General features: G+C 33.7%; 2 protein-coding genes across 3 annotated transcripts; both read left to right on the top strand.

The window, feature by feature from the left end:
- The first annotated feature begins 368 nt into the window (after positions 1-368).
- LOC102589389 (vesicle transport protein GOT1B-like) lies at positions 369-8,035 on the top strand. Of its 2 annotated transcripts, XM_006340005.2 has the most exons (7): positions 378-592; positions 775-844; positions 1,720-1,811; positions 1,929-2,009; positions 2,157-2,254; positions 2,334-2,415; positions 7,668-8,035. In XM_006340005.2, the coding sequence occupies exons 2-7, from the start codon at positions 814-816 to the stop codon at positions 7,704-7,706; spliced, it is 423 nt and encodes a 140-aa protein (XP_006340067.1). In that variant the 5' UTR covers positions 378-592; positions 775-813; the 3' UTR covers positions 7,707-8,035. The 2 variants fall into 2 exon arrangements, with proteins under 2 accessions (XP_015170006.1, XP_006340067.1); XM_015314520.1 differs by lacking the exon at positions 1,929-2,009 and having other exon boundaries at positions 369-592.
- Positions 8,036-9,712: 1,677 nt separating this feature from the next.
- LOC102596149 (feruloyl CoA ortho-hydroxylase 2-like) lies at positions 9,713-11,432 on the top strand. Its single transcript, XM_006340022.2, has 2 exons — positions 9,713-10,255; positions 10,814-11,432. The coding sequence occupies exons 1-2, from the start codon at positions 9,738-9,740 to the stop codon at positions 11,385-11,387; spliced, it is 1,092 nt and encodes a 363-aa protein (XP_006340084.1). The 5' UTR covers positions 9,713-9,737; the 3' UTR covers positions 11,388-11,432.
- The last annotated feature ends 623 nt before the right edge of the window (positions 11,433-12,055 follow it).

Genomic DNA, 12,055 nt, shown 5'->3' on the forward strand with positions numbered 1-12,055 from the left:
ATAAAAAGTAGGGGGAAACCTACTTTTGATTTTTAATTTATTTTAAGTCATTTTTAATATTGCCAAACACTTTCTAACTTATTTTAAGTCATTTTTGACTTATTTTAAGTTGTTTTTATATTTACCAAACATTTCCAGAAGTGAACTTAAAAATAGATTTGACCAACTTTTAAGTCAATTCAAACACCATCTTAATTGTAAATATTCCTCCATTAATAATTATTTAAAAATACTTTTTCAACTTAAAAAAAAAGTAATTAAAATCACTTTTTATGTTTTCGCGAACACTTTGAAAACTGAAAAAAAAAAAAAACTTACTAAAAATAAGCCAAATAATCCAAACGGCCATAATAATTTTTGGGCTTAAATTTACCATTTTTAAAAACGGGTTATAACTATTGATTTGAGATATCAGATTCAGAATTTGCTGTTGGATTCATGTCATCACGCTAATAGCATTCGTTTGCTTCGTACCGAAGTCGAAGACGAATCCGAAATCCCCCATTTTCTACCCGCACAATCACTCTGAATGTTCACTTAACCTGCTTCGATTCTGAGAGAATTTGCTTCAATTTGTCTTTCAATTTCATAGGTTTGTTCGTTTTTTCATTGTGTTGAATGTATTTGAGTTTCCAGATCTTGTTGAAGTGCATGCTTTGATACCCTAACGGATTGTTTGACATTGATTTTTTGAACTTCAAGCTTTTTTCTCATTTTAAGTTATTTGATTGGATTTGTATAGTCTACTTTTATAACTGTATTTTTTGATTGCAGGTGTCAAAATTGGATTTGATTTGTTTGGATCGAGTGACAATGGTTTCCTTCGAAATGAATGATCGGAAAAGTAAGTCAACTTGTCATGGCTTGTGAACAACATTAACTTTGTTTTTCTGCTGGTTATTTCATATTGTAGGCTTTGAAGACTTGTATTACTAACTAACATTGGAATGTTGAATGCACAGACGGGTATCAATGAACTTTGATAGTTTTTTGTAATTTATATTGGCATCTCCTTGGGAACTATGTCCAACTAGATATCGTGGTCTAGCCTATGTTTGAAATGGTTATTGGGATTATGGATATTTTGTATCTGATTAGTTTTAACTTGATATAGGGAATCTTGATCATGTTTGTCTTAGCTCAAGAGTACAGAACAATTTAAATACGTATAGTTTGGTGTAATTGTTACATTGATTTTTTTTCTGGCATGGACATACTAGGCTTTATAGGTAAAAGTTTTCCTTAATTAGAGTGATTAGTTCTGCAGTGTTCCTATTTTATTAAGTGCGACATTAGCAATTTTACCGGGTCTTTTAGCAAACATTTTGTGTATTTGATTGTATATGAAGTTTAATATATTATTTAACTTGTATTATATTTTATAATTACGAATGAAAGAGAATGTTAAATTAATAGTCGAAAAGTTAGTTTGACTTTGAGAGAGAAGACACTAGATCAAAACTTAAAAATTGATGAGTTAAATAACTTTGAATTTCAGAAACTTGTGAGTTGCATATTTAATATTTTTTAGAATGTTGTTGAACTTTCGGACAGCCCAAAATGAAAAATTGTGTCTTATAAACTGGGATAGAGGGAGTATTGATGATTCTGCTACTTAATGCAAATCTAGATGTTGAAAGAAAGTTACATAAGAAAGGAAGTATTTTCTGTTCTATTAAGTTGTTATGTCTACTAAGCTTTGGATGCTTGTTGAAACAGAGATTGGGCTAGGGTTGACTGGATTCGGAGTGTTTTTCTCATTCTTGGGGATTATTTTCTTCTTCGATAAGGGACTAATTGCCATGGGGAACGTAAGTACAATTATGCTGCCACGATCATGCTATCTCTCAATTTTTCCATTTTGTTCATCAGCTTTTATGTTCTTTCTGCTAATCCCCAGTTGACACTCTGTTATTTTACCGAATCAGATCCTCTTCTTCTCAGGGGTGGCACTAACCATTGGTCTCAAGTCATCGTTGCAATTTTTTATGAAACGCAGCAACTATAAGGTTTACTTAGTTTTATATGTTCTTTTCCTTCTGCTTGTCACCCCCTCTTTCCTCTTGTTCTCTGTCGAGATAGATATTTTGCTGATATATCTCTTGTGTTTCTACTACTAATCTTGTTTATTCTTTTTCTCTTTCCTTGTTTCGTAGGGAACAGCTGCATTTGGTGCTGGATTTTTCTTTGTTATCATTGGTTGGCCTATATTAGGAATGATTCTCGAGGCTTATGGATTCATTGTACTCTTCAGGTATATTGAATATATGTTCCCTTGAATGTTATACTTTCTCTTATTATTCCTTTAGTTGCTGATGAATTGTTTTGTACAGCGGTTTCTGGCCAACACTATCAGTATTCCTGCAAAAGATACCTATTCTAGGTTGGATTTTCCAGCAGCCGTTTGTCAGATCGGTATGTTATGTTTTCAAAAGTCATATATCTCATTGCATTACTACTGTGTCAGAAGAAGTTTGTTAAATAGTTTCTGCTGCAAAGCCGTTTATCTAAGTCTAAGGTGGCACTTGGACTAGCAATCATTTTTCTATCTTTTACTTTGCTTTTACTTTGTTCTTGGTTTTACGATTTTCTGAATGGGGGAAAGGCACATCCTTGAATTACACACGAAAAATTCAGCAACTGCTCTTAACCGTACTAGCCTTTGTTATGTCATCACATTCTGTGTAATAAAAGAAAGAAATCCTTGAAGAACTTACAAGAATAATACAGTAAAGTTTCACTTATTCCCACCCTATAGGTCTACTTCAATATATCTCAACCACCACTCTAAATTCAACACACTAGCTTTTTCTGCACACCCTATTTACCTTTGTTCTAGCATTTCACAATCTTTTGAACTCTATAGCCCCCATATATTTTCCTCAAGGACAGATGAGTTCACTGTAAAGTGTAAATTACCCCTTGTTTGATCATTTGATCAATAACAATGCATAGATGGAATGTCTTCTAACTAAGCTTTACAAACAATTAATATTCTTATGTGATGTCCTTTATTACAACTAGTGGTTATGGTACATATTGATCGTTTGCCTTTCTATTTCTTCTTCATTAAGTCCACATTGATTCTGAAATATTGTAGGTCATTGTGAACATCTTCCCTTTATATGATTTTGGAGTTACTTTGTCCATTTTTAGCATGTCCAATTCGTGTCCCACCTAGGGTTTGGTGCATGTGGAGTACCATCTCAAACGACTTTCTATCGTAATATCATCTATGCATTCTACTTGCTCTCTCTGTTGAATCAAATCATTTCTAATTTGCTTAATAATGTTGCTTAGGCTTATTTCTTAATAGTCATTTTTATGACACTCATTACGTATATATTTAGGACCAACATTCACCTCCATATAATGTGTTGGTCTCATGACCATTGTTCTTGGTTGTACATCGTTATTCTATTGACTTGCCTATCACTTTGTTAGGGACCTCCTTATCACATAGCACTTTCATGACACTCCTCTATTTTAACCATCTTATTTTTAATTCTATATATCTTTATCTATTGTGCCTTTTCTTGGAAGAGTAAACTTATACCTGAATTGTCTGCATTTAAACACCATAATCCCATTTAATCACTCTTCACATTCATTCTCATTTTGTGTGATAAACTTGCAATGCATATATTCTACCCAGTGTTATCAAAGGCGAAAAAGCACAAAAAAAGCTCTAAGGTCCGTGGGGGCTTTAAGCACAAAGTGCAAATAAAGTGTGGCTTTAATGAAAAAAGGCGCAAAGGGAGAAAAAATACAAATGTATATGTTTAGTCCAAGTCTAATAATTATAAGCATGAATGACAAATATATGACCAAAGAAATTGAATTTTTTTTATGATAAAGTGAAATATCATTTGTTTAGTGTCACTTCTTCATAGGAGATTCATTGGCAAGGAAAAGTTTGTCTTAGAACCTTGATGACGACACTGAAGCGCTCAACACGTTTAGAGCCTCGCTTCAGGGCTTGAGCGCGCCTTTGATAACACTGAATTTCTACCATACTTTTACTTATCTTAGAATCCTCCCTCTATAGCTTGCTTCTTCATATTTCTAACTTTTGGTTAGCGTGCTAATTTCACGACTTAACAAATATCCTCTGCGAAGGTCATGGACCATGGAAACAACATCCTGTATACTATTTAGCTCATCCCAAGATTAACTGGAACTCTTCTATATACCCGGAGGGGGGGAGGGGGCGTTCCCATCATTATGAAATTATTTAACTTAACAAAAGATCTCTTTTTATTGTTCTTGCACTTGTGATCTCTCTTTTGTACACATTGTTTTATGGCATTCATATATTTTATACGATCTTGTTTCTCTTAGGCACCCATCATTTTTCTCTGATACTTTATCATAGACTCTCTCTAGATCAATGAATTTCATGTGGAAATCATCATTCTGTATCTCCAGATAGATTTTCAGCAACCTTATTATATATAATATAGCTTCTATTGTAGATCTACCATTGCATAAATCCAGCGGGTTTTTACTGCCCTTGGAAAACCAACAAAACCATGCTATGTTGGTTGTTCCCTGAAGTTCATTGTATATAACTCATGAGTTTGATTTGATGACATCTACCAAATGCAAAAATGTATTTGGCAGGTCTCCCTTCTACTTTTAGCAAATTCTTAACATATTTAATGACTTAACTTCTAGGAGGCACATAGCGTTGTTGTACCCATTATATAGGGTTGCATTAAGTTAAATGGAGAGTCCATTTAAGATAGATTGAGATTGAATTTTTTGTCTCACATGTATGAAAATCAGGATTTTTCAGCATGGTAGATAGTGGGGAGAGTATGAGAAGGAGGAATTGAGTATTCTTATTACTGCTAGGGGTGCATAAATGGGTAGGACAAAGGGTAACTCAGTTTAAGACCACCAATAGATAGGGTAAGATAGGCTGGGGCCTGGATCCAAAATTTAAAATTGGATATACATAGGGTTGATTTTGGTGTGAAAGGGTTAAAATTATTAGATCAGCTTGATAATCTATCTATTATAATTCATACACTTCCAAAAATTCTAACCCATGTTTTCATACTAAGCTATCATCAGTTCATCACTTAGCTAACTAGATCTTTTATTTTGAAACGCCAAGTAATAATGTTTCAACTTAATGTTGATTTCAACGTTATGAGAGTTCAAGAAAGCCATGACATTGAAAACATCATTTCTTTTAAAAAGAGAGAAACTTCTTTGATAGGCAAGGAAATTTATATTGAAATGATTATATGCCATTTTAGAAACATTTAATCAATCTTGTGTTTGTAAAACGTTTAATAGACTCATGATGCTGTTTTTGAAGCATTTTGCCAATATGAATTGCCATATCATGCTTAATACAATTATAAATTAATATTATAGGTTCCATACGTTCTACCAGGTAATGAGCCGATATTTATGGGTTGGATAGGGAAAAGTTTAAAATTTGGTTGAAGTTACAAATTTTAAAATCAAACTTAAAGTTGGTAAGATGATTTCTGATACTATGGCTATTTTTAGACTGCCCTTTTCCTTTCATAATCCTCTTTTCTTGGCACCTGGGACCAGTTTCGCAAGGCTTACATAGGTGGAGTTTGAGATTCTTATAGCCGGCCCAATTTGTTTGGATTGAGTAGAATGGATATTAGAGGATTTATATAACCAATCTGACTATTTTGAGATTGAGATGTAATTAGACTGAATGGAACATAAAAGATCCAGGGCAAAACTATGAACTAATGTTACCTTATTCACTCTTAGCTTCCTTACATGAGGAAGTTAAAAAATATATTTGGAGTTCCTACCTGTTTCTTTCTTCTCCTTTTTTTTTTCTGGGTAAAAGAGTTAAGGCCTTAATTGAGTTGGAGATGAGGAGGATTACTAGATCTGGCTTAGTAAACGGTGGCCAGAAGTTTGCAGTGGCATGACTAAAGCAAAATTGTTAACCTTTTCTCCCGAGACACATTTGGTTAAAAATAGAAAAGCTGAGACAAATCAAGGGTTTTATTAGTGTTAAACAAGTCTTTCAGATCTTTCCCAATAGCTGCCATGACCCAATTAGCTGTGATGGCACCTTACCCTAACCCTCTAGGCAAACCACAAAAGCATTTCAAACTACAACATGTAATTAAGAGCCAATGTCGCTTGCTAGGCAGGGGAGATTTAGAGGTTTAAGAATATTTTGTTGGTTTTATCATCTATATTCAAAGGCCGCTATTCGAGGTAGAATTTACCCTGTAAAAAGAATGTTAGGGACAACAGGCCCTCTCCCTATCACATTAGCTCGTCTCTCCACACCATGGCTCACCCTCTTATTGGTAGAGTTTCCTCACCAAGGAATGTCCATCCACTTAGTCCTTCCCTTGCTTTACCGACATTTTTACTCATTGCCTTCCAGTCTTTTTCAAGTTGCCCTATAGCTCTCCTTGCAGTAGCCACCTCACCCTGTTGCACCTCCTCATCCCTGAGCCGGTTCCCTCTCTTTCTATTGCCATTTCCCCCTCTCATGTATATCGGATTCCAGGAATCTAAAGAAGTCTGAGCTGTAATCCCTTGCTCTTAAATCCATCCTGTATGTGTCCTATCTCTGCATTTAGGAGTTTGGGAAGAAGGGTGTGCTGAAACAGGGAGAACTGGGTTACAGTTACACAAAACAGAGCAAGCCATGTAGGCAGAAGATTGCAACTGGTATAAAAAGATAGCTAAATGCTAAGAGGTGGTGCTATACTGTAGAAGTAGGTACGTTGGATGGAGGTGGCAGTGGAGGGGGAGGAGAGAACACGTATGTGAGAGCACTGAGATATGGATCAGCACATGGCTGGTTAGGCTTCTGTCAGATCAGGCTGTGTATGCTGGATTAGTGGTTCAGAGAAACCACATTCCTTTCTCCTGGTTGGTCTTAAAATTCATATGGCTCCCAAAATTCGTTTTCTGCACATGTTTTTGAAGACAGTGATGTACTGCTGATGCTCCAACTTGAGAATTGAGATGGACTGAATTTTACAGACAGGACCAAATATTCAGCAACAGGACTAAAAATGAATTTAACTCAAACTTATTTTGGGCACTGTCACTTAGATTTGGAAAAGTTCCCTACTGTATGACTTCATGGTCTTGTTTATAAGACTTGTTCCCTCCCTAACCTTAATTAGATATGATCATACAAGCCGTTTTCACGAATTAACTATTTTACACATACTTGTAGAGTTTGGCAAGACTTTACCTGACCATGGAAATTATGAGTGTTCCATTCTTCATCATCACTATTATCTTATCTGGGACTTCCCTATTTTAATTAAATAAATCAAATATTCTGTTTGGTTATTAGACACAGGGTTATGGAGGTCGAGGATCATGGTAGAAGGTTAGTAGGTAGAGAGTTGAGTGATGCCTCCTTGCATTCCAGTAACATTAGTTCTAATCTCGTTGTTTCTTGCCCTTCGCTTTCTGTTAATACCTGTTGTTTTTTGTTTCGATTATCACAATATTTTGCTGTTGTACTGTTCCTTTTCTGAATGCTATGTAATGATTTCATTATTATTTGCTATGTCTGTATTTTATTAATATTGCTTTGTTACGAGTCTTTGTGCATTTGTTGAAAATTGCACCATGCCACTTTTGTTTAGTTTCTTTTGCCTGAGACTGTTTGTTCTTCCCTGCAGTTCTTTGACCGCTACCATGGAAAACGTGTCCCTGTATAAACCTTAGTTGAATGATGCAATGAAGTGAACATCAGTTAACCTCACTTGTACGTTTGTAAAGTACTCTGTTCTCAAGATTGATGTCTCGAAGGGTGTTGACAGTATAGTTTGTTTGCAGTGTATGTTGTGAGCCTCGACGCCAACCAAACTTTTTTGACGATTATCTTTTTTTATTTTTTATAATTCTGGTGTTTGGGCAGCTAACACGATTTTTTTCTTACTATATCTTAGTTTCTAGAGCAAAAAAATAATAATTTTGATCATGTGCTAAAATTTCCAATTTTATCTTTTTCCAATTCATTGATTTATGGAATGTTTTTTTCTTACTATAATGGACGATTCTTTTTCCATGTACATAGCTGTTCTGTTCTGTTCTGGTTAATTTATTTGTTCTTTCTGTTGGTTTAAATAAATAGGTTGTTAAAGTAGATGTTTATTAGTCGGTCATAGTTTACCTTCCATGTCGTTATCATTTTTTCCCCTTCAGAATCTATTTATCTAACTAACAATATCCTTGAATTAAAAAAAAAGAAGGAAAAATACATAAATATTCATGTTATTTTTTCTAATTTCTACGTAATTGCAAATTATATATCTGATAAAATTGGGACGATAGACGTATTCAGTTAGATTTTGAGATGGTTTGTGGCGAAACCTATGTTTTCATTCAACTAACATGTATCAATTTACCAAGTGTAGATAGTTCCAAGAGTTACAAATCCCTAATCAAATCTCAAATAAAAAAAGTGAGTTGATTTAGGTTAAGCGTGTTAAGAGTTGCGAGTTTGTTGTAGCTGATCCTAAGAACTTTGTTGTTTATTTGCTATCCTATCCAGAGAACGAGGTACATATTAATACATTATTGACTCTTTGTTGCTTGCTATATTCCTGCGTCCAAGGTGCATAGTAGGATAGTGACGTTTTCGATTAAAAAATAAAAAAATAGACAGGTTAAGATGTGATCACTCGTATGAGTTAAATAGCAAGTGTCACCTACTGCAATGGCCCTAACCATGCATTAGCCATGGACATATTTGAGTGTTGTTAATACCTATTAGGCCTGAAATGACAGGAAATCAAGAATTTACAAAGAGTTTATGACACAGAATAAAGAACTAATAGAAAAAGAAAGAAAATTAAAAATAATAATAAAGTAAAAATAAAAAATTTCAACCTCTCTCTACCATCCCCCAGTACTAAAACTTGAACAAAACATGCCAAGGCTTTGCTCCTCTCCTTTTGTTTTGTTAATAATTTAAAAATTCATAACGTCAGCAACTCCTATCTTCTCAGACCAATACATAAAATATCAAGAAAAATTTGCCCCTACAAAGGTAATAAGTAGTTTTTAAGTTATATATAATAACAATATAAATATTTTTTTAATGTTATCATTATAATTTATACATTATAGTATGTTAGCTGTCATTCAGTCAATATTTCTCATAGAGATTTACATGTAATTACTTTATACGTCATTCGTCCCTGTTTATGTAAATGTGTTATTACTTGAGGAGTCAAATCGTTTTTTCTTTAATTATAATTGTTTCAAACTACTTTTTTTTTTAAAAAAAAACATTAACTATGTTAACTTAGTACTTTTCATGTAGTTTATAAATATGTAAATTTTATTTGAATAAAATGAAGAATCTACGTCAAACTTAGGTATATTGACCCTCATACTCCTAATCTCTTCACATAAATTGAGATGGACGAAATAAATAATTTGATTGTGTAAATATTTTTTCCTCACAAAAATAAAAATTATTTTGGTAGTAATAGTAACTAATAACCAAGTATTTGCGAGTTGATTAATCAATGCAACTTGAGCATTATCACAAAAAAAAAAGAGCATGAGTTTTGCAACCAAAGTAGGAAGTAGGCTTCAAAAAATATATATTAACTCAATCTTGAATACTTGAAAGAGACCACATATATATAGATTTCCATAGCACTTGAATTTAACCATCAATTCTTCTACTTCTGTTTTTCTAATACTAAGCTCAATAGCTTAAATTATAAACAAAAGCAATGGCTCCAACATTGGCAACAATCTCTATTAATTCCAACACATGGGATGTCAAAAATTTTGTTGTAAATGAAGGGCATGGAGTGAAAGGTCTTGCAGACATGGGCATTCAAACACTTCCTAAACAATACATTCAACCTCTCGAAGAGCGAATAACCTCAAGTGATGTGGTGGTGGATGAAGAACAATGTATACCAGTCATTGATCTATCAAATTGGAATGATACGAAAGTGGACAACATGATATGTAATGCAGCAGAGAAATGGGGTTTTTTCCAGATTGTTAATCATGGAATTCCAATAAAAGTTTTTGAGAATGTTAAAGATGCTACTCATAGGTTCTTTGCTTTGTCTGCTCAAGAAAAGAACAAGTACTCAAAAGACTATTCTTGTACAAATAATGTTCGTTTTGGGACAAGCTTTACTCCTCAAGCTGAAAAGGCTTTAGAGTGGAAAGATTACCTTAGCCTCTTTTATGTTTCTGACGAAGAAGCATCTGCACTTTGGCCTCCTGCTTGCAGGTTCAGTTCTCATTTTAAGTTCGATTAAATATTGTTTCATCTAAAAGTTTAAATTGTTAGAGAAAATATACTTTTTTTATTTGATCATATTATATCTCATCATGGCAGGGGTGGAATCATTAGATATGGATTCAGACGAATTTATTCGTATTAGGATTTTATTTAACCCTTCCCCCTCCCCCAAGGAGCTCCCACCTTTGTTCCCTTGGTGACTCGAACTCACAACCTTAAGGTTGGAAGTGAGGGGTGCTTAGCATCTCAGCAACTTCCTCTTGTCCATATTAGGAAATTCATTAAATATGTATGCATATTTAATCGCAAACACAACATCTAATAAGATGAGCTATGGGTTTAGTGACAAGTTCAGAACCATAAACTTCTGACTCTGCAACCGCTTTTTGGGTTGTCTTGTCTACTCTGATGCCTTGATCAATCGTGTGACTTTCTTATTTAAAAGTTTAATTATATTTAAAGAGAATATATATTGTTTAATGCTTATGATTATATTATGTGTCATCCTAAATGTTTTTTAAAATTTTGTTTGCTGTTTAATCTCAGGGATGAAGCACTTGAGTTCATGAAAAAGACTGAGCTTGTGATCAAAAGACTGATGGAATCACTAATGAAAGGACTAAATGTGAAGGAAATTGATGAAGATAGGGAATCACTTCTAATGGGTTCCAAAAGGATCAACCTTAACTACTATCCCAAATGTCCAAACCCCGAACTTACTGTCGGGGTAGGACGTCACTCTGATGTCTCAACATTAACCATCTTACTTCAAGACAACATCGGAGGACTCTACGTGAAAAAACTAGGCAATGAAACTTGGCTTCCCGTCCCACCAATAAGTGGAGCGCTTGTGATTAACATCGGTGATGCACTTCAAATCCTGAGCAATGGTCGATACAAGAGTATCGAGCATCGTGTTATTGCTAATGGAAGCAATAACAGAGTTTCAGTGCCAATATTTGTGAACCCTAAGCCTAATGATGTTATTGGTCCTTTACAAGAAGTGTTAGAAAGCGGTGAGAAGGCAGTGTATAAGCAAGTTCTTTATTCGGATTATGTCAAGCATTTCTTCAGAAAAGCTCATGATGGGAAGGACACCGTTGATTTTGCAAAGATATGATATACTTCATTGTATCAAGTGAAACAAAATCTTATTAACTTTTTTTTTTTCATTTCCAAAGGTGAGGAGGAAACCTAATGAAAAGATGTCATGACATGTAATACTGATAAACCCCTCTTATGAATAATTGTACTACTTTGAACTAATAGAATAAAGTTTGTTTTCACAAAAGAAAAAAGGAACTTTTGTATTCAATATATCTTAATTTATATGACAATGTTTGATTAAATGGATAATTTAAAAAATAAATAGAAACTTTGGACACATAACTTAAATATAAACAAAATTCAAATTTATTTTTGAATGAAGTTAGACGATATAACTAAGGTGTAGAAGAGATCCACATATCACTTCCTTTCTATCTTTCCTTAAAAAAAACTACTTTTATATCCATTGAAGTCCTAACAAACCATATCACTAAAAGTAGAAAGTGTTATAAAATAGAGAAAACGTTAAACTTAAATTGCAAGAGGAGAGAGAAGGAATAAGTAAAGTAGAAAGTAGAAGTAAATTTTTATTTTCTCTATATTTGATATCCTGCATTGCCTTTTATAGGGAAAATATTACTTGGAGAAGTAATGTTGCTACAGTAAAAGATGAGTCCCATGACATCTACACATTTACAACACTCCCCCTTAGATGTTCATATATATATATATATATATATA

This window comes from Solanum tuberosum, unplaced genomic scaffold (assembly GCF_000226075.1).
Source record: "Solanum tuberosum cultivar DM 1-3 516 R44 unplaced genomic scaffold, SolTub_3.0 scf00015, whole genome shotgun sequence".
Lineage (NCBI taxonomy): Eukaryota > Viridiplantae > Streptophyta > Magnoliopsida > Solanales > Solanaceae > Solanum > Solanum tuberosum.

What these genes read in the sequence shown, in the direction of transcription:
- LOC102589389 (XM_006340005.2), top strand. Translation starts at nt 814, where the DNA reads ATGGTTTCCTTCGAAATGAATGATCGGAAAA. An exon ending in GACTAATTGCCATGGGGAAC is followed by an intron (nt 1,812 to 1,928) that starts GTAAGTACAATT and finishes TTACCGAATCAG; the next exon opens with ATCCTCTTCTTCTCAGGGGT. An exon ending in AGCAGCCGTTTGTCAGATCG is followed by an intron (nt 2,416 to 7,667) that starts GTATGTTATGTT and finishes TCTTCCCTGCAG; the next exon opens with TTCTTTGACCGCTACCATGG.
- LOC102596149 (XM_006340022.2), top strand. Translation starts at nt 9,738, where the DNA reads ATGGCTCCAACATTGGCAACAATCTCTATTAATTCCAACACATGGGAT. An exon ending in CTTTGGCCTCCTGCTTGCAG is followed by an intron (nt 10,256 to 10,813) that starts GTTCAGTTCTCA and finishes GTTTAATCTCAG; the next exon opens with GGATGAAGCACTTGAGTTCA.